This window comes from Podarcis liolepis (genome assembly GCF_965112155.1).
Source record: "Podarcis liolepis genome assembly, chromosome: 6".
Lineage (NCBI taxonomy): Eukaryota > Metazoa > Chordata > Lepidosauria > Squamata > Lacertidae > Podarcis > Podarcis liolepis.
In genome coordinates, this window is record NC_139559.1 from 74,902,032 (window position 1) to 74,928,156 (window position 26,125).

At 43.7% G+C, this 26,125-nt stretch overlaps 2 protein-coding genes across 4 annotated transcripts in view; one reads left to right on the forward strand and one right to left on the reverse strand.

Annotated features, from left to right (window-relative positions):
* DPYD (dihydropyrimidine dehydrogenase) overlaps positions 1 to 10,908 on the forward strand; it is a 490,336-nt gene extending 479,428 nt beyond the window's left edge. For all 3 annotated transcript variants that reach the window (XM_083510988.1, XM_083510986.1, XM_083510987.1), the window contains 2 exons: positions 6,420 to 6,560; positions 9,949 to 10,908. In XM_083510988.1, the coding sequence (XP_083367114.1) occupies positions 6,420 to 6,560; positions 9,949 to 10,119 (312 nt within the window). In that variant the 3' untranslated portion in view covers positions 10,120 to 10,908. The remainder of the gene's footprint in view (positions 1 to 6,419; positions 6,561 to 9,948) is intronic.
* Positions 1,783 to 26,034, reverse strand: LOC310710360 (uncharacterized protein). Its single transcript, XM_083511281.1, has 9 exons — positions 24,208 to 26,034; positions 20,070 to 20,250; positions 19,367 to 19,492; positions 17,833 to 17,888; positions 15,292 to 15,440; positions 8,887 to 8,948; positions 6,203 to 6,280; positions 3,508 to 3,553; positions 1,783 to 2,511 (listed from the first exon to the last, which is right to left on the reverse strand). The coding sequence occupies exons 4-9, from the start codon at positions 17,834 to 17,836 to the stop codon at positions 2,416 to 2,418; spliced, it is 435 nt and encodes a 144-aa protein (XP_083367407.1). The 5' UTR covers positions 17,837 to 17,888; positions 19,367 to 19,492; positions 20,070 to 20,250; positions 24,208 to 26,034; the 3' UTR covers positions 1,783 to 2,415.
* Between the last annotated feature and the right edge of the window lie 91 nt (positions 26,035 to 26,125).

A 26,125-nucleotide genomic window follows, 5' to 3' on the forward strand; every position in this document is an offset into this window, starting at 1 on the left:
CACTGAGAAGGATGAGCTGCACAGGTGTCACCAAGGGCAGAATTAGGTAGCAACAGGATAGCAGAGGTCTAATTAAGGGCAGGATTTGGCCGGTGCAATCCTCATTACTGGAGATAATGCACCAGTCAGAAAGAACACAGCTTGACTATCAGAAGAACTGGCGTGCCCTCATACGGAGCTGGCAGTTAACAAAAACATCATTATGCTTGTAAACTGAACAAATGCGATCTAGAGGAAAGGCAACCAAGATAAAGCCCACAGTGCCATTTTAAAGCATCTCTCTCTTCGGGAGCAAATCTCTGCTTCACATTGGGAGGCAGGGAGAGAACTCACCAAATTAATCTTGATGGGTAGGTGATTTTGTTCCAGGAATGCCGGAGCTAGCCCAAGGAGAAAGCTCTTAAGGTGGTTTCAGAGGCCGTAAAGCGTTGCACCTGCAAAGCATCTTCTGCGCTTATTATCTGTAGCTGCATAACTTGTTTTGCCACACAAGTAATGCCCCCGTTCTCGACTTAACAAAATGGTACTGATGCAAGCCATTTGCAATTAAATGATGCACAGTTTAAGGAGGTTCTCATGAAACTATACATGGAAGAAGAAGAACCCCCAGCACAAAACCCACAGAACTTGCCTCCTATCGAGATTGAGGCATAACCGGAATGATGGGGGACGGGGGGCAGCTACATTTGTGCCAATCTTTCCCAAAATTGGCTTAGCTAATTACTATGCAATAGTAATACAGTGGTACCTCGGGTTACATACGCTTCAGGTTACATACGCTTCAGGTTACAGACTCCGCTAACCCAGAAATAGTACCTCGGGTTAAGAACTTTGCTTCAGGATGAGAACAGAAATCATGCTCCAGCGGTGCGGCAGCAGCAGGAGGCCCCATTAGCTAAAGTGGTGCTTCAGGTTAAGAACAGTTTCAGGTTAAGAATGGACCTCCGGAAGGAATTAAGTACTTAACCCGAGGTACCCCTGTAAAGGGGAGGATTGAAAGGGGGAAGGGTGCATATCCCACCATGTCCACCCCAGGCTGATCTCTTAGGTTCTTAGCCCAGCCATGCCTTTATTTCCTCCTCCTCCAAATTCTGCCACAATTTTTAAAAAGTAGAGTAACCTAATACCATGGTAATCCATGACCACCATCCAAAAAGGACCTTAAGTGTAGGTATGTGCAAGTGTGCCTCAGTCTGTTCTGATAGTCATTCACACTTTCATCTAGTATTTTCTGTCCTGCAATTAGTTTATTTTCCACAAGTCTTTCTTCCATTTCATCATTTGCTGTACATTATTTTCATGTACATTGTAATGCTCAATAGGCACACATATCACAGTCATCAACAGAGATTTACAAATCTGTTAGTGTCTGGCAACAAAAGTAGCAAATTGTCTTGTGCCACCTATAAAGACAAAGTTAATGCAGTGGCCAGTGGCCTACACAAAGCAATTCTAACCAATGTCTACTTAGACGTACACCCCATTGAATTCAGTGAAGCTTACTCTCAGGTAAATGGGGTTAGGACTGCAGTCTATTTCACTAGCTTGATTTCATTGTTCAGTATAAATTTGTCATCCCATCTTAACTCCCTGTTGAACTTTGGCTCCTTGTGTCCTGGATTGTATCAATTTCTCTTTCGCACAGATTAATGGTAATTGCAGGCCCAGGCATCGTGCTCCCCAGTCCCCACCCCACCCCAGATAAATAAAAGACCACTACGACTGGTTTGGATTGAAACAGGCCACAACTTTATTGAATACAGATGAAAAAGGTTTGGCAATCAAAATACTTCCGGCCCGCCCACCAGAAATGACACGTAGGCCAATCCAGGCGGGGTCTCCTAAGTCTTACATCAAACAGGGTGACCCCCGAAGGGACCACAACAGTTGCTATGAGGTAGGCAAAACAACTGGGCTGGAGCCAATTTGCCTGGTGGACAAATGCCTACCCGGCCCCATAATAGGCGACCACCATAGGCACAATATAGCTTACGCCCCCCGCCACCTATCCAGACAGGGCATTGATGCCACGATTCCCTCATCAGGGCCTTAGAGGAGCCTCTGTTGTCCCACAACCCCACCCCACCAAAAGGGTGAGCAAACATAGCCCTTATACAAGTCCTTTTTGATTACAGCATTTTGTTTCATAAATCTGTACTTTGTTCGGAAAATGGTCGTGTGTGTGTGTGCTGAAACAAAGGCTCCAGCTAATTTATGAAAATGTTCACTGTAAACATGATTTTACATTTGACAGCTTTATATTCGTATTTGTGCCAATGTGCTGTGAATAAATTCACAGCACAGAGGACACTGGGTAAAGAATGAGATATAAGTCAACAAAACTTCAAGTTGGGAGGAAGGAAAGCACCTAAGATTTTGCTGGCAGTGGATCGAGGACAATCTTAAAACACAGATTTAGCGGATGGATCGATGGACAGAGAAAAATAAATGGTCAAATCCAGATAGTTCTCCCGAAGAGGCTCGGTCTTGAACTGAGGCGTACAGATAAAGTCTACAGATAACAAAAAAGGAATAGCATTCACAATAGGAAATGGATTGAGGATGCAATTCTAAACCCACATATCTGGGAGTAAGCTCCATTTAATTCAGCGGGTCTTACTTCTGAGTAGACAGGGTTAGGATTGCAAATTGATGCATACAGGTTGCCTCTAGCAACAAACAACTTGCACAAAGTCAACAAGCATCACTTCAGGAAAAGCAAGGAGGCACCTGTAAAGGGGCATATATTGCAAAACAATTGACGTATAATGTGTGCATGTTTAAAGATGCATTTTTTTGTAGGAACCAAGGTGACAAGCATACACAACAAGATTCTGTGACATGATGCATGTCAAATGGGCTGATAGAAGGAATTCCACCTGATCATTTTCAGTGGATTCCTCCAACACCCTACTTAAGTGCACTACCCCTAATGAAATCAGCAAGGTTTATGGAGCATTCCAAAGGACAGCCTAGCAGGGCATTTGAATGCTGGTTTGCCACTCGGGTGGTACTTAATTCTGCTGGTACACCTGCAGAAAGCATCACAGGTGTAATGTCCATCAACAGTAGAGGTTATGCGATTTGGGTGTCGGGGCAGCCACGTATCTGTAAGATCCTAAGCCCCCTTATTTACTAGACAGCCCTACACACACACATAGCTATAAACTGCACCAGTTCTGGATGTGGCAAAGAAATTATCTCCTATTGGTAAAGAGAAAAGAAAACAAGGCTAAAAGAAATGGCCGCGATGAAACAGCAGAGCTTAGGAAGTGGCAATATCTGAGCCACTGGACTTCTCCTTTCCCAATACAGGATTGCTCTGTTAAGCACATATTAAGTGTCATAGATTTCCATTAGATTTAAGCATGCCTATCTCCTTACTGAGTCATTAGAACAGACTAGAGAGCAATAAAAACAAAATGCTAGGTCCATCAATCTACTAAAGTGTATTTGTTGATCTATAAGTAGTTTTGTTTGCGGAACAAATAGAAAGGGGCTTACTTATTTTTTGCAACGCTCAGATTCCTGGTTCAGTAGATGCTGGGTTCTTCTGTATAAAACAAAAATGGAAATTTCAGACAAATAGAGTTTGTTCCTCACATAAGCCACAACCCAGAGAACTGTGACCAAGCAATGTTATGGTCACGATAATACGTGAAGGAAACAAGAAGCTTAGGTGATTTGTGCTTCCTGTTCATTGCATTTCTCTGCCAGGATAATCTGCATTGATTTCAGATCACGTGACGGGAAATGCGAGGCACAACTCAATTGCCCATGCTGCCAGGCCAACATCATCACATGGCATCTTCAGACAGCTGTCAGGGCTCTGTCTAGTGTGGTAACACCAACCCCCAACCCCCCCCCAAAAAAAACACATTTAAACATTTATTTTATTTTATTTGCATTGAATAGTTGCGTCTGAAAACTGCCATTAAAGTTTCCCCCAGTGCTCCCAATGTAGCATTGCTCTGAAACATGATGGACAATTAAAATTGGTGGGGTCCAGTGTAGAGAGCAGTGCTTGGCATCTGTCTGTCTTGAGAGACAGTGGAGTATGTCTCTGGGGGTAAAGTCAAACGGCTGTGTTAGCGGCACCAAAGCGACCTCCCTCTTGGCTTCATCGATCTGGTCCAATGGAAGCAGAGCAATGTGTTTGGCACCAGCTTGGCTGCAGGAGTGGTTGGAAGGAGGTGTACAAGGTGCCATCCAACTGTCTTAGGGACTGCACGCCAGATTCCTGTAGGGTTTACTCCTTAGCCTTTTCTTCTCACAAAGATGTCCCGCAAGGCAGTGGAGGTTTAGGATCAAAGTTTTCTTTCTTCTCCTAGATGGGCTACCTTCCCGTCTAGAGACAAGCTCCATCTGCCCCTCACTTCCCTCTACAGTACAAAGTGGGAAAATTAACTGGTGCTCCTATTTCAGAGGGATCTCATTAGGAGGCACTTTGCCAAAGATCCTGCACCCAGGATTTGCATCCAGCCCAACTTTGCCAAACTTGCACCCAGCTCAACTCTTATTTCCATACTAGATCTGTTTTGACTGTTCACACTCAGTGGAGCAATTTGCCTTTTTCTTCTTTTGTGTGTTCTAGCAAAGCACTTTTTTAAAAAAAGGAACTCACAAAAACAGTTCAGGATGCAGCATGCTGAATTGATGTTCCCAGAGTGGGTGGGGAATAAATCCCACTGGAAACTGACAAGCACTTAGTGATGGTGTTCTGCATTTGTAGCCATTTTTTCTTATCTCAACAGTATTGGTTGCCTGTTGTGCTCCTTCGGTATTATTTGTGGGGTGCTAGCATCCAAAATGCATATGTAAGGAGTTTAATTGCAAGAGCTGTAGAACTCTGTGATGTCATGCACTCTGAGGCAGTAATGGCGGTTGGTACAGTTATGGCAGCTAGTTGTACAGTTTTAACAGTCAGAGCAGCACTTGTGTTGTGTTGCTGTCTGCCTCAGAGTTAGTTAGTCTGTAACAGTTTAATTAATGTAGGAAACTTTTATCAATTTAAGAAACATCCACCTGCATTGTAGATTTTAATCTGCAAGTGCAAGTACACTAAGTAAAAGTTGTATATTTTTAAAACTTTAAACAGGGAGTGTCTTGCATAGTTTTTATAGAAGGGGGAAAGAGAACTAACTGATGTCTTCTGCATACTCTGCAAATGGCAACTAGACTTTAATTCCTACATTATTCATATTCAGTAACACTCTGAATCGGCTAATATTGCAACTCCTGGGGGGCCCAACCAAAAAAGGACCCCCCAATATTTTGGGGGGACAGTGTCCAAAAAAGTCAGGGCCAAACATGGAGCCAAGTGGTTTCAGTGGTTGGCTCCTCCTCCTGCCACACAGAAGAAGGAAGGGGAAGCAGCTCCTGGCCAGTGGCAGCAGCAGCAGGAGGAGGAGCTGCCAGCCTTTGAAGCCACGCTGCTGCCATGTTTGGCTCTGCCCTGTTGCTTCTCCTACGTTGTGCTACTCATTTTGTTTTGTTGACTGCTTAGAGGTTTTATTAGAGGTATATAAATGTTGTGAAATTAAATCAACAAACAGATCTCACTTTTGCAAGCTTGCAAGAGGCCACCTGAACCTCTATTACAGGACTAGCCATCCTGGTGCCTCCAGATGTTGCAGGACTGTAACTCCCATCATCTCTGCCCATTGGCCATGCTGGCTGGCATTTGTTGGGAGTCGGAGTTCAATGACATCCCGTAGGCAGCACGTTGGCTGCCCCTGTCCTATTGCAAAGTTGTGTGACCCTTAGCACGCCATCTTTGTAAATCTCCCCTGGCAAAATTTCATCCAAACAAGATTTGGGTAACGAAACTACAGCACGGCACGATCGGCTCAATTGACTGAAAACTAATGATGACTTCAATAACGTGTGTTTGGGTCGCCAGGCCATTTGCATGTTCTTTCCAATGGCGCTGTCCTTTGTTCCCTGTTGTTTAATGGCCTCCTTTTCTTCTCTCGTAATGAGTACTCCGAGGTGTGCTAATGAACAGCAGCCATGGATGCTATAGGCAGGCTGTGCGTGTCATGTCACTTCTCCCGTTGCTTCCTGTTGCGCTAAACAATGGTCACCGAGGATGATTTAATTAAATGCTACCTCTGATGCATGCAGATCTGAAAGGCAGGGTCCTTGTGTGGCCTGGCTATTTTTAGCTCTGCCAATGCTTGAGCTGCTTATCCATCAATACCTGTTATCCACATTTTGCAGTGTAGCAAGCATGAAGTGCTTTTGACTCGTCCCATCATTCCCAGCATTGCCGTAGTGCCTGCAAAACAACATCCTTCAGAAACATGCTGTCAAGTGCTTTGCTTTGGCCATAAAACAACCTTGGATATCTCCAAAGTGTTTCAATAATGCTTTTCTTCTCTTCCTCCCCCTCCCCACCTCCCACCTCCCCAACCTAGGATGTAATTGGAAAAGCGCTGCGGTATATTGGAACATATGGAGAGCTCAGTAATACGGAGCAAGTTCTGGCTCTGATTGATGAGGAAATGTGTATCAACTGTGGCAAATGCTACATGACCTGTAATGATTCTGGCTACCAGGTAAGAGTACAGCTGTAATTAGCAAAAGGGCACTGTGAGTTATCTTTTTCGCTGCTGAGGCAGAAGGGATCTACTGTCTGTTGATGGGCATGTGGGAAAAGGAGATTTACAAGATACTGGAAATTAACACTGGTGCACTCTCAGGTATAGACTGCATGAACCGTGTCCGATCCATTTTCAGGGGTTGTCAATAAAGCGGGTTTCGTAGAGACTTGGGATGCACAGAGCACACGCCTTCAGCTATCCCAGTTTATTTTCCTGCTGCACAGCATCCAGAGTGGAGCTGCCATTTTCCTCCCAATATTGCAGGCTGCAGAAAACTGTGGAAGATCCACACTGGGGTTATGAGAATTGTGCTTGCAATGGGGCCATGCGTCCCTTTTGACAGTGTACACGCCAGAGTCTAAACAAATTATGTAAAACTCCAATAGGTTTCAGCTGATTCAGTGACAGCCTCGGTATCTATATCAGAGCAAGGAAGTCTTCAGCTTCGGTAAGGCACATAGTATAGATTAAATAGCAAATATCTTGAAACGAAGGAAGTAAGTTGTTGCTGGGAAGGCAAGGCAGTGTGGTGGTAGTGAGCCCTCGTTCACACCAGCATCCTGATCCAGTGAGGATATGAACATATACAACTCCTACAATTATGTGTCCACATTGCAGTGTGCATACTGGCCTTCTGCATCTTTCGATAGAGATGGGCTTTCATATCTGCAACTACTAGCTGTGCGCAACATGCGGAGCTAGCACTGGACTGGAGAACAGGAGCTTTGTGCTGTCTCATTGGTTTTTACTCTGCAGTCTACCACTGTACGCTTTAATTTGAGGCTGACTTTGCGAGGAAATCATGCAGTTGTTTTAATTCCGCCAGATCTGGCTTTTTACCCAGACCTCATGGAAAAGCAGAGAAACTCTGCAGGTGCATGTGTGTATGTTTACGCACTTTCTCTGTGCCTGCTCAACACCGAGAGCATGACCCAGGAGCGCAGGGAGAGAAGTGAGCAGAGATGCTGTGCCTGCAGCACTCTCTTCAAATCCCAAATGTGCCCATAGGCCCAAAATGTTTGGCAACCCTTGCTCTAGCTAGATAATCCTGTAAATGACCTCCCCCACAGAGTCTGCCTGCCGGAAGCAGTGATACGTTTATTTTTATTTTTTTGGTGTATCTTTTCCCAACGTTTACCCCTCTCAGCCAGCCCTGCCTCCACTGCCGACTTGCAGTCTTTGCTGGTACATTGCTTTCCCCTCAGCTCCACCGGTCAGATCAGATTTGTATGTCTGCTTAAGGTGAGCTGGCAAAGCACATGTTCTCCGCAGTAGCTGCAAGCAGCAAGCAAACCATTTGTAAAGTTCATTATATATATATATATCTGAGGTTGCTGCAAAACCAGGGCCTGGAGCAGAACAGCCTGTCTGGGTCCGCAGAGATATTTTTCCCCCAGAAAAGGGTTAATGCAAGTAAACATGAAGTTTAAAACCCAGCTTCACATAGTTGAAAACTATGGAAACGGAAGATAAGAGAGCCACCAGTGCTGAGTTTGTCTTACAGAGCGCTGTTATCAAAGACCATCATAGTCTAATAAAAATGTACTATAATATGTTACAGTGACAGTGCAAAATAATTTAGTTCACTTGCAGCAGCAATAATGTTTCTGGTGTTTTGTTTTTAACAATGGAATAGTGGCCTCTTTGTGCCAAAGGAACTTGCTCTGAAATGCAGCAGCAGCAACAACAAAAAAAGAATGTGATTAACCCATGCATTTCAAAGGGGGCAAAGTAATGCAAGGTGCTATAAATAAAGCATATTAGTGCATGCAGTAGGTAGCATTTGGTTGTGCCTGGGCTGTGGTTAATTTCTAAGCAGAGTGTTGCAGTCGCCGACTGAAAAAGTCGCACTAACCCTGACCAACAGTCCTTGCACTCTAATAATTGATCTGGCTGTGCTAGTTGGGAAGCCCTGATGGTGATTCCCTGATGTACAGAGCTGTGCTAGGTCTGCTTGCCAAAACCTGTAGCCTCTCTGGTCTCTTTTAAGTATTCAGTTTTGCATCATAGTAGCTGCTGCCTCGTTGGCTGCTTCTCCTTTGATTCAGGTGTGTGGATCAGATTTCTAATGTGTTTGCAAACAATGCAAGGAGTGCCCAGACCTTTGAGAGGTCCACTGTGTTGTGTGTGGTTTGCCAAGCTGCCAGGAAGCTCAGCCATATGGGGAGTAGAAGTCTTTGCATTAGGGACAGAGGTCCATGCTCCCTAATCCTGGGGCAGCATTGCCTGGGGACATGGAGCCATGAGCCTAGGTGTGCAGAGCAACAGGGGTGACTCTTACCTCAGTAATGGAGGCATTACACAATTTGAGGACGCATCCCAGTCAGGCAAAAGCTCTTTTATCTGGAACAAAGAAAGAAAATGGACCACTAGAGAAGCTGGCCTCCACCCAAGATCCTCCCATGGAAAATCAAAGCAGTCACACATGAAGTGTGGCAAGTGTCTAGCCTGTTCTTCAGAAATGGAGCCAACACACATTGACAACGTTAGTAAAAAAAACCCCACAGCATTTTATATAAACATGCAATGCCTGATGGTGCAGTAGAGCAGAAAACTTTTCTATGCAATTTTACATAACATTTTTTTTCTTAAAAGGATTTAATTTCTGACTTATTTATAGTGTGTTCCCCCCCCCCTTGTGTGTAGATCCAACCCTAGTGTAAATCAGTAAGCCGCCTTCAGAGTTTATTCTCTGAAGGGTGCTGTCTCAGGCTCTGCAGAAGCAGAATAAGGAAATGGGGCATTTCAGATACACACTGAAGATTTTTCAAGCGTTCCAAAATGCGTTTTTAAAAGATGTGTATCATTCAAGGAAAATTCATTGGCTGCAGCTCACTGATGAATTTATGTACACCTTCTGGCAAAACCAAGAGTTGCTGCTGTTTTCAATGACTTTATGTAGCTTATTATTACTATAGTACCACTGTTATTAATATTAACATTTGTGGAAATATTTCTGCAGAAGCCACACAGAACTGAACTGTTTAGCTTTCTGCAATAATAACACCAGTAAATCATTGTGCTCTGAAAGATTGATTTCACAGAAAACAAAAATATCTTCATGGAACTTAAATATCATGGACACGACATGTCCTGAGGCTCGAAGGCTCGACTCGGTTTTTAACTAAAAATGGTGTGTGTGTTGATTTCTAGCAGGGCTACTGTGTTCATAATTTTTCAAAATGCATTTTCTTAATGGTTGAAACTGTTACTATAGCTGCAGTGCGGAACCAGACAAAGATGTCTCCAAGCACCTCAACTACAGGAAATGTGGATGCTAAAAATGGGGTTGTTTTTGACCTTTTCTGTGAGTGACATCAGTGCTGTTTATTTCTGCTTGCAGGCTATACAATTTGATCCAGAAACCCACCTGCCCACTGTTACTGACAGTTGTACAGGCTGCACTCTGTGTCTCAGCGTCTGCCCTATTATTGACTGCATCCGAATGGTTTCCAGGACAACACCTTATGAACCAAAGAGAGGCCTGCCCTTAGCTGTGAACCCAGTGTGCTGAGGTGATCAGACCAGCAGTTAAAGCGAACCTTACATTTACTTGATTCTATTGATTTGCTATCTAATTAGTACCAGCAACAACAACTATGTTAAAAAAGAATTGCGGGGGGACACCTAATGATGGGAGACTGCTATAATGTCAGCTGCATTTTCCAATTTAAATTTTTTATTTTTTATTTAGCCTTCAGACCAGCAGTGGCTAGTTTATCAAATGTTAGCTATCCTTGTCTTTCCCACCCCCACCCCCCAGAAGCAGAACTTTACTTTTTCTTTTTCTTTCTGCAAATTCTTGCACGCTATGGTGGCTTTGGTGATTTCTTCCTCATAACCCCCCACAAAATTAGGAGAGGGGTCTCTCCCCGCTCCCACCAAATCAGCTAAACCCCGACACGCAAGCCAACTTTGTTACCAGGGAAACATTTGGTAATTACACATTTCATTTCCTTTTAAAACTGTTTTTTAGAAGATGTAATTAACTGCAAAACACACAAACAAAGCAATGCAGATTCAATGTGTGTGTGTGTTTTACAGGAGGATGTAAAAAGAGGTTTAAATGGGTATTTCTGAACTATTAATCAGTTTCAACGGCTGCAGCATATGGCACTGTATTACCTTAATTCTCCCTAAATTCTGCTTTTGACTAGGCATTAAAAACTAAATTTGCAAATACAATGCACTCTTCACCATTCAGTGCTTTTTTCAGTAGCTTGCATGATTTCTTTGTTTCTGTTAATGAATCTCCAGAGCATGTCTATTAGCTATATTATTTCAAATGCAAGCGTTAGCTCAAGAATCTGATTTATGGCATCTTTCTGTTGCATCCGTGCACTCTTTGGAAGATGAGATTATTCTTGCAGTGCAAGGCGGCAATTCCTTTTTTCGCCCATATAGAGAGGCTCTCTGCAACTCTTGCCAAACAAAAGAGAGTGGTGCCAGTTTTAGCAGGAACAACCTGTGCGACACAGAGCAGTTGGGCAGATACGCTAAGTGAAAATGTCACATACGTGAATGTTTTCCAGCCCTACAGGTGTCCATTTCATGCATGGATGGGAAGCCCACAGGTTTCTGCTGGGCCATCTTCTCCTCACCCCAGACCAATGCAGCCTCTGTGCTGAATATACAGAATGGGGCCCTGATATTCCCTGTACCTGGCTAACACCGAGGTGCCCATTCCAGGCACACATCCTGTCTCCCAAAAGAGGGTGATATAATGCTCTAGTGCCCTGGGGCAGAGGAGCAGCCCAAAGTTATCTGAAGTGCAGGAGGCCCTCATGTTTTTGGGAACAGCCAGGAGGGTTCTTGTGCATCCAGGACAATGGCCTAACCCATCCATGTGGAAGTCACCCATGGGACGCAGGCCAGAATGGAAGCTTGTGGCATCCATTCCACATGGGCACAGTTTTGTGAGTGAAAAGTTATAGGCACAGTATAGCAATTTTATATCTCTCTTGTGCAGTATGGCTTGGGAAATGCATATAAATGAAGTTACACTCACGTTCTGCAACTGTGCGGTAAGTAAGCGCCATGCCAGGAAGTGAATAACTTTTTAATTACATGAGAAATGTTTATTAGCCGTGTATTTCACTGCAAACAAACACACAACCAATTTAGGTTGAAAACTCAGAGGTAAATAGTTGTCAGCATATTACCGCCATATGTTGCAAAGGCATGTGTTTTATTTTTGAGTATTTGCTTCTCAGAAATAGAACCCGTGTCTTTGCGACATATGGCGGTAATATGCTGACAACTATTTACCTCTGAGTTTTCAACCTAAATTGGCTGTGTGTTTGTTTACAGTAGAACTACAGTAAGGGAGGGAGAGACAGATTTCCCACTATTCTAAATTCGCATGTCAGTAACAGGGGCTGGGCGATGCTGGGTTTTCAACATCGTGGCGTATCACCAGCCGAACATCACAGTTTGGCAATAAACCGCGATGTTGAAAGAATCTGTATTGGCTTGGGGTGAAACTGCCACCGCTTTCACCCCAGCGGCTCCTGGGCTAATACAGCTGGACCCAGCCTGCTGCTCAGCTGGGGAGCAAAAAGGCTTCTGCCACCAACTGAGCAAGCTTCCTTGCCCCCCCCCCCCACTCCCCAAAGACAGACCAGGCAGCAGTAGTCAAGTGCACAGAGCCTGTCAGGCTCCATACAGGAGCATTGCCTCTTTCCTCCTGCGGTGGTTGTTCTACCCAGGAGGAAAAGATGCAACTAAGCAAAGCTACACCTGCCTGGAGAAGAGTTTGAATTTGATATCCCAATTTATCACTACCCTAAGGAGTCTCAAAGCGGCTAACATTCTCCTTTCCCTTCCTCCCCCACAATAACCTCCTCCTGACTCTAGTGGACAATTTTAAACAACATGTGAGCGCTTCAGTCCAGATTACAAATCCCCTAGTCAACCCGGATCCATTACTGTCCCCCAAACCTCGGAGGAAAAAAGCTGAGCGCAAGACGAAGAAAAGCAAAAACATGAAAAACCTAAGGCGGTCTAAGACAACTCACCGTACTTGCAAAAAATATTGGCAGAAGCTTTTTAACCTTCTTCCATCCCTCTCCACAAGTGGAACAAACAAATCTAACTCGAGTGCCATCAATGAGACACGCAAAATAGATACATCCACAAAAGAATCTAAACCAAGTCCTGAAGAATTAACTCCGAGCTGGGACAAAGAATCTAATCCATCTACAGTCATACTGCCTCAGAGTCCTCTTATGGCCACCATAGAATCCACAGACAGAGGTGAGCTGGCATTCCAAACCACTGAGGGGAACCACCCCTCCCAAGCTCGACAGATGTTGTGTTCCAAAAGAGAATGGAGGTTAGTCCTAACCCCTCAAAAGCTTGTCTTTGCTAATTACCCCAAACCGCCCAGATTTTATGTAGGGGCGGACCGTATAGACCATTTCTTGTCCATTATAAGTGGCATTTTACCGGGGGTAGTAAAAGCAACTGACATAGCCGCTATAGAGTATCTACATCAAGATGATTGCTCGGTACGAGCATTGATTACTTTTTTAGATCATAATTTGGCCAGTTTTATGTTTAGAGCTAAAAACACTCTGTGAGGTGAGTGATGCTGAGAGACTTCAGAGAAGTGTGACTAGCCCAAGGTCACCCAGCAGCTGCGTGTGGAGGAGCGGGGAAGCGAACCCGGTTCACCAGATTACAAGTCCACCGCTCTTAACCACTACACCACACTGGAGCCCGCTGAGCAGCCACAATCCCACCCCAACAAGCAAGCAGGAGCACAATCGGGGCTCTCTCTGCTGGGGAGGGGGGCACTTTAGCAGAGCCCCCACCCTACCGCTAGGTCATGCAAGCTGGCGGCGGGTCGGGGATCTGTAAAACTGCTTGGCTGAGGCAAGGGCAGCAGCGCACTCCTCGGCCAAGCTGTATCGCGCCTCGCCAATGCAGCTTGTTTCTTCATCTGCAACACTTGGAGGGCAGAGCGGTCTCACTCGGGGTGTATCTCTGGTGAAAGCACCTCCACTCCTGCATTCCTCTCTGCCTGCAGCTTGTTTTTCCCTCTGGGTGCTGGAGGCAGGGGGACTCAAGAGCGGTGGTGGTTTCACCAGTGATACCACTGAGTGAAGCTGGCATGCCGGTCCTAGGCAATATATTGCCCAAGCCTAGTCAGTTACAACTTATTCCTCATTTTCAGTTAGGGTGTTCATGCACTAGCTGCTGTATCCCAAAGAAAGCCACATGCTGTTTAAGTAGCTAACAATGGATCCCTTCATTTCTTTATACTCTCTGCCATCAACTTAAAAATACAAAATTTTGATCGTGCTTATTAAATAATCCTTATGTTCAGATTTCTGTACTTTTTACAAGGTTAATAAATCAGAATTAAAGAACATTGTGCAACCTGGTTTGTATGCGTCTTTCTAAATGGCTTTTGCGGGGGGAAATTGCAGTTTCTATTTCATCACTATTCGTAGTGTGGTATTCAACTAACATTTTACTGACCAATACTATTGTTGAAATTAATTAACAACCCTCCACAATTTTGGGGATATAGATAAGCAATTCTTTTTATTTTTTTCAGGGGTGGGGACCTCCCTGCATGCAGCAAAACAACAACCAGGATTTAAATGTCCAAATAAATGAAATAACCCATGCAGGTTGTTCATTTTTCAAGAGCTCTGCCCAGAGCAACTTAAAATTTCCTCCATAGGTGTGGCTGCCATGACTTTTTTTCATAAGAAATAAAATCCCAGCACACAACAGTAATTTTTACAGCATTAACAAATCAAAGATGATGTGTTCACCATTTTGATAGAGGACATATTGATTAATTCACTCTATCAGGCAATGTAGATACTGTGTAATTCTCCATCAACCTCATGGCACTTAGCTATAATGTTGCTAGGGAGAGAGATTCCCCCTCCATATTTAATAACCCAACATGACCAGATGCACATGCCTTGTTGACACTTAAAAGGTAGCAGTCCTAAAGTGAACACAGGCATGTTAAAAGTACCTACTAACTCTGACAGATGCTGTGTTTTCTGTGGCTATTTGTCAGGGATCTTTTCATAGCTTTTAATTAATGTCAGGCCCTGAATAACATCCAAGCAGGTAAGCAAATCAAAGACAAAGCAGATTAATGTAGTATTTTGACAGACTAAATCGATTCATAGCTTGGCTAAGTTGCACTGCTCTACTTCCATGCTTCTCTTGGAGCTATTTGGTTTTGTCTTTAAGTATTCCTAAACAACTTACAGATTTTAAAATACTAAGCGGTATACAAAAACACAACATAAAAACAGCAGAACAGTTTCATAAAATTAAAGATGCAGACACAAAAACGGTATTCTGATATCTGATAAGAAAAAGGCTTCTTTTCAATGGAACCCATATATATATATATATATATATATATATATATATATATATATATATATATTCAAGAGTTTGTGTAATTTAAACGGTCTTGAACTTGTGAGGCTTGGACCACGTGGTTTCTAGACAGTATCAAAAACCCAACAGTATTGCAGATAAAGCTACACTGTTTGTCTTGGGTGTGTCCTTTTATCAGTCAAGTTTTAAAGCAGTGGTTCCCAAACTTTTCTGGGTGGTTCCATAAATTGATTTCCCCTGTCCTATAGAAAGCATTGTTTAGAATAGTTCTTTGCCCAACCCACTAAGGAAGATAATGGATGCTTACCCCTTCCTCTCGCACTCTGCGGTCTTGGGGTGGCCAACTCAGTAGATCAGCGTCTTGGGGAGGCCATAATCCTGTCACGACCCTGCAGTGCTTCCGGCCTTCCAGCAAGAGGCTGGAATGGAATGCCTGAACCAAAATTCCACCTACATCTGTAATCAATAAAGTTTTGGTCATTTTTAATCCAGATTCTTTGCCTTAGTTATTAATCATATATCACACGTAGACACTGACCTGGGAGTGGGCAGCTATGCGACTGGGCCCACAATAACACAGTAAATTTCAAAACAAGAACAATTCATTGCACATTTATTCAAAATCCAAGTAAAACTAGTTTAATTAATTTAACAAAACTGATGAACTTGTTCCAGTGATACCAGCTTTTCGGAGTCTGATGGTCATTGACACCTCCACTGCCCGCTTGCTTCCTTGTGCCCTACTATGTAATCCCAATGCCCGCCCAGGAGGCAGTTCCACCCACATTAGTAAACACTGTTTTTAAAGGCTTAGCTACTAAACTGTCTCCTGGCTTGTGTTCTGTAATTATTCTGAGCATCTTCACACACCTGAATGGAAATAAACTTGGCCCAACTGCAAAGCCCTGAGGAGCCTCTGAGTCTCACACTCACATCTTGATCAGATGAAATGTTTTCAGCTTCCTTTGGGAACGTTCTAGAAGAATGCATACCTTAGGAGTTTGTGTGCAATCTCTTGATCTCTCTCAGAGGTCTTCTTGACAAACAAATTCTATAGTAAGACTATTTTATAACAAGTTGCATCTCCTCACTTATGTCATCAATAAAAATAGAGGCCAAAAAAGAAGAAGAAGAAAAACTGTGGGTATGTTTCCAAGTCGTATCAAAATGCTCTTTCCGTCTTGCAACTTCCCCTGAGGACCTCAAGAGGCACCATTAAACAGACCACCTGCTGTGTAGTGTTATCTTGTTCTGAGGTGCTATAATTGTTCACCATATTACAAGAACATCTTTGCCACAACGTCGAGAGTTCTTAATTCACAACTGGCATCCTTAATGTTGAAAGAATAAGCTAGCTGGCGTTGGTCACTACAGCTTTCCTGAAGCACAGACATGCAATGCAAAAATTGCCAGGGTTGCAAGAGATATAATTCTAAATATGTCATTATGCATACAGATTTCAGCATTCGTCTGCTTGTGAGATAATGCTGTTTTAGATGTGTCATGATTTCCTAAGGGATTCTCAATTATTTTGTTTTGTGGGAACGGGGTGGGTGGGGGTGAGGAACTCCCTGGTCCTGAATGGGACAACTGTGCCCCTGAAGGAGCAGGTGTGCAGCCTGGGAGTCATTTTGGTCTATCAGCTGTCCATGGAGGCACAGGTCAATTCTGTGTCCAGGGCAGCTGTCTACCAACTCCACCTGGTACGCCGGCTGAGACCCTACCTGCTTGCGGACTGTCTCACCAGAGTGGTGCATGCTCTGGTTATCTCCCGCTTGTACTACTGCAACACACTCTACATGGGGCTACCTTTGAAGGTGACCCGGAAACTGCAACTAATTCAGAATGTGGCAGCTAGACTGGTGACTGGGAGTGGCCACCAAGACCATATAACACTGGTCCTGAAAGACCTATATTGGCTCCCAGGACGTTTCCAAGCACAAGTCAAAGTGTTGGTGCTGACCTTTAAAGCCCTAAATGGCCTCGATCCAGTACACCTGAAGGAGTGTCTCCACCCCGATCGTTCAGCCCAGACACTGAAGTCCAGCTCCGAGGACTTTCTGGTGGTTCCCTCACTGCGAGAAGTGGGGTTACAGGGAACCAGGCAGAGGGCCTTCTCAGTAGTGACGCCCACCCTGTGGAACGCCCTCTCACCAGATGTCAAAGAGAACAACAACTACCAGACTTTTAGAAGACATCTGAAGGCAGCCCTGTTTCGGGAAGCTTTTAATGTTTGATGTATTACAGCATTTTAATATTTTTTTGGAAGCTGCCCAGAGTGGCTGGGGAAGCCCAGCCAGATGGGCGGGATATTATTATTATTATTATTATTATTATTATTATTATTATTATTATTATTATTATTTAATGTTATGTTGGAAGCTGCCCAGAGTGGCTGTGGAAACCCAGTCAGATGGGCAGGGTAGAAATATATTATATTATATTATATTATATTATATTATATTATATTATATTATATTATATTATACTGAGAAAACAAATCCTTTTTGAGGATTTCTTCACTTTGTTTCTTCACTCAAGATTTGGTGGGGGAAAGTCAACCAGCTTCTTCCCCTTTGTTTACAGAAGTTGGCTGAACAAAAAGACCATGACTTCTACAGATGACTTTGACAACTAATGCTTTCTAAGAGTATATCAACATGCTGAATATGTTTTTCAGGGTGGGATTATTTTAGCTGCCCAGCACCCTAAAGGCAGTATATGCTGCAATCCTGTGCATGCCTAGGCAAATGAACATCCCACTGAGTTCAATTGGCCTTATTTCCAAATTACAGTGCAATATGAAGCATAGGAAACTGGTATTTTAAGTTAAGCCAGTGTGACCTACCCATATTCCAAGCTTGATTCAGGAACTGGAGACTTGCCAGCTGACCCAGCCCGAACCTGGCAGATAGAAAACAAGTCTGTTATGTACTGAGTTGAATAGGATCCAAACTGCAGCAGTCTGTTTGGTCCTAGAACAATAGGATCCAAAATGCAGCAGTCTGATTGGTCCTAGAACAATAGGATTCAGAATGCAGCAGTCTGATTGGTCCTAGAACAATACAGCAGTATGATTGGTTGGCAGGAACCACCCAATCCTGCTCCAGATAGAAGTGAATCCACAACCTGATTGGCTTACAGTAGAATTCCGGAATTAGCCAATCATGTGCAGCCCATTGTGTAAATAATGTATATAAAGCAGATACTGTGAGGGGAGTAGTAGTAGATAGGTAGCCGTGTTGGTCTGCCATAGTCAAAATAAAAAAATTCCTTCCAGTAGCACCTTAAAGACCAACTAAGTTAGTTCTTGGTATGAGCTTTTGTGTGCATGCACACTTCTTCAGATACACTGAAACAGAAGTTGCCAGATCCTTCTATATAGTGAGAAGGTGGGGAGGAGTATTACTAAGAAGGGTGGTGGGACTGGGTGATTGGCAGATAGCTGAGATGAGCCTGTTGACGACTCTTAACGACTGCAATAGGTCTTACAGGAAAAGGCAAGGGGTGGGAAGGTGAGAAATGGTTTAGTTATGTATAGTGAGATAAGAATTCTTATCTCACTATACATAACTAAACCATTTCTCACCTTCCCACCCCTTGCCTTTTCCTGTAAGACCTATTACAGTCGTTAAGAGTCGTCAAGAGGCTCTCTCAGCTATCTGCCTATCTCCCATTCCCACCACCCTTCTCAGTAACACCCCTCCCCACCTTCTCACTATATAGAAGGATCTGGCAACTTCTGTTTCAGTGTATCTGAAGAAGTGTGCATGCACACGAAAGCTCATACCAAGAACTAACTTAGTTGGTCTTTAAGGTGCTACTGGAAGGAATTTTTTTATTTTGACTGTGAGGGGACTTTCATTCATTCCTCCTCACCACTATGAGCTGAATAAAGAGCATGAAATCACTTTGCGACTCTGAGTATATTTCAAAGTCTTTAAAACAGAGTTTGGCTGGCATGAGTCCCACTGGGTTGCCAGATCATGTGACTGACTTGGAATACATGCAAGTCTCTGCTTGCTCCACCTTTGGGGAACTTAAGATGGTATAAATTCCTCCAGCTTAAGTTCCTCTGCTGAGCTGCGGCTTAGCCAGCATGGTCAAACTTAGCCAGGTTGAAGGTGTTACGCTGGCATATTCATGGCCAGAATGTGGAACTTACACTGGAATAACCCTCACAAGATCTGCCTGTTCCACGGATCTTGGGTTTGGATTGCACTCTTAGAGTGCACAGGATTGCCGTAAATAAAGTAAAATACATAAAGTAAAAAATACAGCAAAATCCTGAAATAAAGTAAGTAATCTGGGTCCAATCCTAAACATTTCATGGTAACTTTCTGTAATGCAATTGGACAGATGGCATATCAAGACTGTCTTACCAAGAATCGGATGGTACTGTAGCTTCATCTCCTCTGTGAATTGTAATATCTATTCATATCCATGGCGGTGACAGGGTGATGCTACGTTGCTAAAGAGGTCACAGGTTTCACAGCTAGCCAGGTTTCCTTGGGGATAGTATAAAAAAACCAAACAGCATAAAATCAAAATGATGAATGCATGGGAATCAGATACTAATTACTAGGATTTATGTATTAGTAGCACTCTCTTAACTCTCTAACTTTTTGAAAGAAGAAAAACTAATTGGGCTCAACCAAGCCCTAAAATTGGCAGAATTATCTCCCTGTCTAGCTATATCTTGGCAGTCAGACAATCTAAATCTTCTCTTAATTTATTATTTTGTCAAAACTCTTGCTCGTACTTGGCTTCAGAGGGTTTTTGCACCTCTCAGATTATTCTTTTATAAAAAAAAAAACATTTCACAAATTCAGATAAAGATGGCACTGCTCCCTGACTTACACATGCTCACCTTTTAGTTGGCGCTATATTTTTAATTGCTAGTGATGCATGATGTTTTTGAAACCTGTCCTTAGAAATCTTCTTTGAACCCAAGAGGCTTGTTTTTGGCTTTCTCTTTCGAAATAAACAGCTGTAGACAGTGTTCGCATGTGGTAGTAAGTCAAGGTTGTTAGTAGGGAAGGGGGGAAGATAGCTGATTGAATTCACATTTAAAGGCAAACTTACCTCATTTGAATTTCTGAAATAAGGTGTGAACTGAAACACATAACCTCCCTTCAAATTTTGCCCTTCTCCAAATTTTGCAATGCAGCCAAAGTAATGATTTGCCAGGGTGAGGTGGTTATTGTTGTTGTGGTTGTTAATTCAGCCCTAGCATAGTTATCCTAGCACACCCTCTCAGTATTTTCTAGTTGGACAGAATGAGAAAGAATATGACTCTTAAGATGGTGCCAAACACCTCCCAGCTGTTTACACTTATACTTTGAACCAGGTCTCAGTCTCTAAATCCAGCTCACCTGATGTGCCCTGCTGCCCTTTTCCATCATGTTGCTTCTATCCATCCATCCTGCCTGAAGCCCTGTTACAGCTTTTTCAAGACAACCAAGCAAGAAGAAGGGACTAAAGGAGCAATAGTCTGCATTCCTCAGTTTTAAATTTCATTCTCCCTGTCTTGGTCCTCTTTCTGGGCATTTAATATAGTATTGTGTTTCTGTCAGCTATCCCCACTTACAATATTTTATTTTCGGTTTTACTCTTGCCTATGATCCCCCTCCTGCCCTCCGTATCTTCGCTTGAGATCCTCTGCTAAGATTGTGTAGCGGTAAACCTCTTTTGTCAGGTTTTAAACGTGCAAACATATATGCCACTTTATGCTACCAGTCTATTTATTGGATTAAGCGAGAGGGTTTTGATATGGAAGCTTAAGACGATATTGAAAACACATATCACTTCTATTGTAGCTACTAAAAATCAGCTTTAGAACTAGAGAGACCTTGTATCAGGCATTTGTGTGGAGACCTTTAGCTTTTTATCATGGCTGTTCTTTGTTGCTATGGCAATAGAATTAACCATTTCATTAACATAATGGAATAAACCGCATTCTAAACTTCTTTGTCCTCCCAGTTAATCCCCCCCACTCAGATTTCAAAATATTTAACAAGCTTGAATTCTGGGGGATTTCCCCCATGCCCAAGTTATTATCTCAATGCTTTTGAAGGATTTTTTTTTTTTTTAGTGAGAGTGTATTTTATCATTACATTTCATTTTGCCTTCATTGGCTGCCTTCTGTTAAGTGTCCCCATGAGAAGGCAAGTAGACTACAGAACAAATGACCACTGGAAGTGAGGATACAGTCATTTAACAACCTCATAAAGGAACAAGAAAAAAAGAAAATCACTTGTTTCGTCTCAACCTCCATTCCACGTTTGGCAAGACAAGGGCTTTGTTCGTAGCGACTGCCTCCCTTTTCAGATTTTGTAAAAATGGAAATAGCAATAGTTAGAAAATCAACAGCCTTCTGTGTGAGAGGTTTGTGAGCATTAGAGATGACACAAGACTAGCAGCCGTTTTGGATATTAAACAAGTGAGTGAAGAGGAACCCTTCCCCCAGAATTCAAGTTCGTTTGCCCTCCTCCTCCAAAAAATTTTTTTAATAAAATTTCACCCATCATCACCTTGCCATTGCTGCTGTTGCCTATCTGCTTGCCTCTTCTTCTGGGTCCAGTCAATACCAGCCCATAAAAGAAGGAGGCACGGATCATACCTCAGCATTTAGCAAGACAGAACTTTGCATTTATGCTATTAAGGGGAATTAAAGTGCTCTGTTTCCATAGCACAACAAATGCTCATGTAAAAAAATTAACAAATAGTAGATTTTGGAAAGTGAAGAGGAACCAAGTTGAAACGTGTGAGATCAACTGCAGAATGAATGCTTATTGACATACAACCGCCCCATAAACAATTCCAAATGACTGCTCCACAAAGACTGCAACACTATGCATGGTGTTCTTAACCTCTTCTGTTGTGACACATGCCTGTCATGTACTGGTTGGATGTAGAGGAATGGTGGGAGGAACCAGCAGGGGAACCACCAAGGGAAGAAGGCCCAGAGCCCAGGGAGTGGTGTTGGCAAAATGGTGAGGGAGAAGACTGGGAAGAGGAGGTCTTCAAAGCTCAGGAGGTAACAGGACCTAGTGAGCTGGAACAGTCTATGGCAGAGAGAACTCCAGAATCAGAGGCAGAAGCTGAAGCAGGAGGGTGGGGGGAGGGAGACCAAGAAGCAGAGATAAGTCAGGATGGTAAAGAGCCACAGGTGTCTCCCCTGCCTGCTGTGGCAAGCTCCCTTCCCACTGGTCTCCCAGTATCAGAAGAGGCATGAAGCGGGAGAAGCAAAGACAGCCACACAGGCACAGTCTCTGACTGCTTTGGGGGAGGGGACTCCAACATGCACAGTGTGATTTATTGCTAGCTTGCTCCTGACACTGCTGTAAGTAACTCACTCCCAACAAATATCTGACTAGCCACCTCCCTGATTTACACCCAGGGTGTTGGACCCCCAAAATTCTAGTTAGAAACATAATAAGAGCTCTGATGGATCAGACAAAATGATGATTTACTTCAGCGTCCTGTTTCCCACAATGGCCAACCAGATCTTGGGGAGGCCAAAGCTGAGCATAAGGGTCCTCTCTAGGGTGGGATGAATCTGTTAATTTTGGCTTCTCTCAGTTTCTTCGTTTTCCAATCTTAAATGCAACTCTCTACATTTCCACATCAGTTTGTGATCCCCCCCCTCCTAATAGGGATGTTTGTATGCAATTTTGCCCCAAATGCACATTCACCCCCCCAAGGCAATTTCCCCTAAAATAATGCATTGTATATGTTATTTTCACAAGTATATCCCTGTTTTATGGACACTTTACTGAAGAATATGCACTATTGTATGCATTACTTCATGGAAGAACTGCATTGCAAAATTCAGAGGAGTGGGCATTTTGAAGAAATCCTGTGTTTCAGTTCTTCTATTGTTTCAGAATGGGCAAATTTGGTAGGTTCGTGCCTCTGAACCTGGAGGGTAGTACAAAGCCAGCATGACTAAGAGCGATTATAAACTTGTCCTCCATTTTTTGCCTAATCTCCTTGTAAAACCATCTAAGTTGCCGACCATAACTGGCCCTTCAAGTACTGAATTACATAGCTTTCTTATGAAGATGCACTTCCATTTGTCCTGAACCAACTTCATTTTAGTCTTATGTCTCTCTGTGTGCTTTCTCTACACACTCCATAATGTTATAAATATTCGCCAACTCCCCACTTACTTTCTTCAAAACAAGGCCGGCCCTACCATTTGGCAGAGGCAGGCAACCATTTCAGGCAGCAGATGCTCAGGGGAAACAGGAACAGTCTCTGGCCATTCCTCTTGAGCACCCAGCCATTCTTCTTTGTTGCCATATGGTATCTCCTGAGGTCCTCTGGTATGGTGGAGGATGCTATCCCATCACCAGTGCTGAAGGAAGATTCAGCTACCAGCCCACTCGCCGCTACACATAGAATTGAGAGGGATTGTCACCTTTGCCTCAGGCAGCATAATGTCTTGGACTGCCTCTGTTTCTCAATCAGGGGTATGGAGCTTGTGGCCCTCCCAGTGATGTTGAACTAATCCTCTCGAAATCCATGCCTGTTGGTCATGCTGGCTGGGACTGACGGGAACTGGATTCCAATACCATTTGGAGGTCCACAGGTTCCCCATCAATGTTCTAAACAGCACAGCAACATCCTGGCCTGCTGCAATGAGGACTTTATTTCAGGGCAGTGGGTGTCTTGGTTTAAACTGCATCAATGGCTGTCATATGGCCACATCCGATGGTATTGCAGTTAAGAAAAGACCCTGATGTTGGGAAAGATGGAGGGCACAAGGAGAAGGGGACGACAGAGGACGAGCTGGTTGGACAGTGTTCTTGAAGCTACCAGCATGAGTTTGACCAAACTGCGGGAGGCAGTGGAAGACAGGGGTGCCTGGTCTGCTCTGGTCCATGGGGTCACAAAGAGTCGGACACAACTAAACGACAACAACAAATGAAAAAGTGTGATCTCAGATGGAAGCCCTGTTAAATTCAATGCAGTTTATTCATGGGCTACAGGATTGCAGCCTAAACATGAATTTGGAAAGAAGTTTCATCACCCTCTGTCCCTGTTCCATTTTCCCACAGAGATGAAGCTGTAAAGGATTTTTATGGCTGCCTAAACAAAGAGCAACAGCCCTGCTCACTCCAGCCTCTACAGCGATCCTGGAGGTTTGTGAGTTGTTATCTGCTTTGCATCCTCGCTCTGCACAACAGAGGGACCGGATTTCATTTCTGCCACTTACCGATGCACCGTGTTTGTTAAACAGTTCAGTGGAGGCGTTGAACTGTTGGGGGCACTCCGTCCAGCCAGACTTTGCGACTGCAGCAAATCTTTAATCGTTGCTTGGCGCTTTACTGCCTGAAGGATGGTTCTAAGAGAAAGACAGACAGCAAGAACGGTGACACAGACGTGACATTTGGGAACATAAGCATGACTCTGAGGCCATCAACTTCTCATGTAACGAGAGTGGACAGAATTCATTCTGCTTAACTGCTAAAATCAAACCCCTTTTTTCATTAGTGGCACACGCAAGGCCACCTTATAGCGAATCAGGCCATTGGTCTATCTAGCTCAGCATAGCTCAGTGTTGTCTACATTGATTAATAGTTCCTCACCAGGGTTTTAGGCAGGAGACTTCTCCTACCTGCGAACACCAGGGATTGAACCTGAGGGTTTTTACCACTGAACAACAGCCTTTTCCCTATTTGCATTTATACCCAGCATTACATCACCAGGTTATTATGGACCCAATAGTACAAAGGCAGGAAAGAGACCAGTTCCCCCATGTAATTTGGATCTGAGCGTTGAAACACACTAAAAAAGATACGAAATTCCTAGACTGCTTGCAAAGTTCAGCAATATTTCACCTGTGCATACAACCTTCTCTCTGGGATACAGAGAAGAAAAAGGAAAAGATTTCCTCCTCCTCCCCTGCTCCGCTTGTGAATGGGTTTTCAGGGCTGAGTCCCTGTGTTGTGCTTGCTGTTAGGAAGTGGGCTATTTGGCAAAGAAAAGGGGGGAAAATATTGTGGTTGCTTCATTTTCCTGCACAAGAGGGCAGCGTTTCCTTAAATCCGGGAACATGCCACTTTGGAAGAGCTTTTGCCAGTTTACAATAACATGGCAGACATGTGATATCTTACTAATTGTTTGGATTTTCTAATTGTCTCGGCCGCAAGTAATTTAATGCATGAAATAAGCTCCTGCCCGGCTTAGCGGCTATCTGGAGAAAGTACAGTTACCAGAAGATGTCAGGAATCCTGATGCCGGCTGACTCCTTTCTTGTGTGCCCAATGATTTATGGCGTGGGCTGCAAGTCAACTGTTTATATTGCTAGTGACATTTTATCTCCAGTGTTACATAAATGTTTGAATACCTGATGCCTCTCTGCTCCAGAGCTGTCTTTCACTAACCGAGGCAAGGAGGAAACTGTAGGTTATGATAGGCTACATGTTGTAAAGTCACTAAACCCCAAGAGAAGCTGTTCTAATTCGTAGCTCTAACTTTATCCTGGTTATCTGGTGGGGTGGGGAATCAAAATCTTACAGCGAGAAATGAGGGGCATTAAAAACTAACTTGTTTGCCACAGCGGAAAGGCGCTCTGGATTTTACACTCTCCTTATTTGTATGTGGAAGAATGAACGATCACAATAAACAAAATAAATACCATTCTGTCCGCCTTGCAGGCTGGTCACAACAACATCCTAATGACTGTCCCTTAAGGGGAACAGAACTGTTTTTGTGGGGCACAAATGAAACTGCCAAAACGTTTTCTGTTTCCAGGATTTTAAAAATTGTACTTGCAAATACAGTCGTACCTCATTTTGTGGCTGGGATCTGTTCCAGAGCCCCAGCCGCTAGCCAAAAAGGACGCGGGGCAAAGTGCTGCATCTGCGCACGTGCATGGAGTGGTTTGTGCTTCTGCACATGTGCGAGTGGAAAACCCGGAAGTAACCCGTTCCAGTACTTCCAGGTTTGCCATGGATGTTCGCCGGAATGGACACCAGACAAGGCGGACATTCACGGAGGTATTCCGGTAGATCACAAATGGCACTTGAGCTGCTGCTACACAAAAGGATCCATCCCTTGTTAATGAAGTTTCTATAAGAAACCTGCAGTGCAAGCTTGACCATGTTTACACAGAGGGAAGTCCCATATAG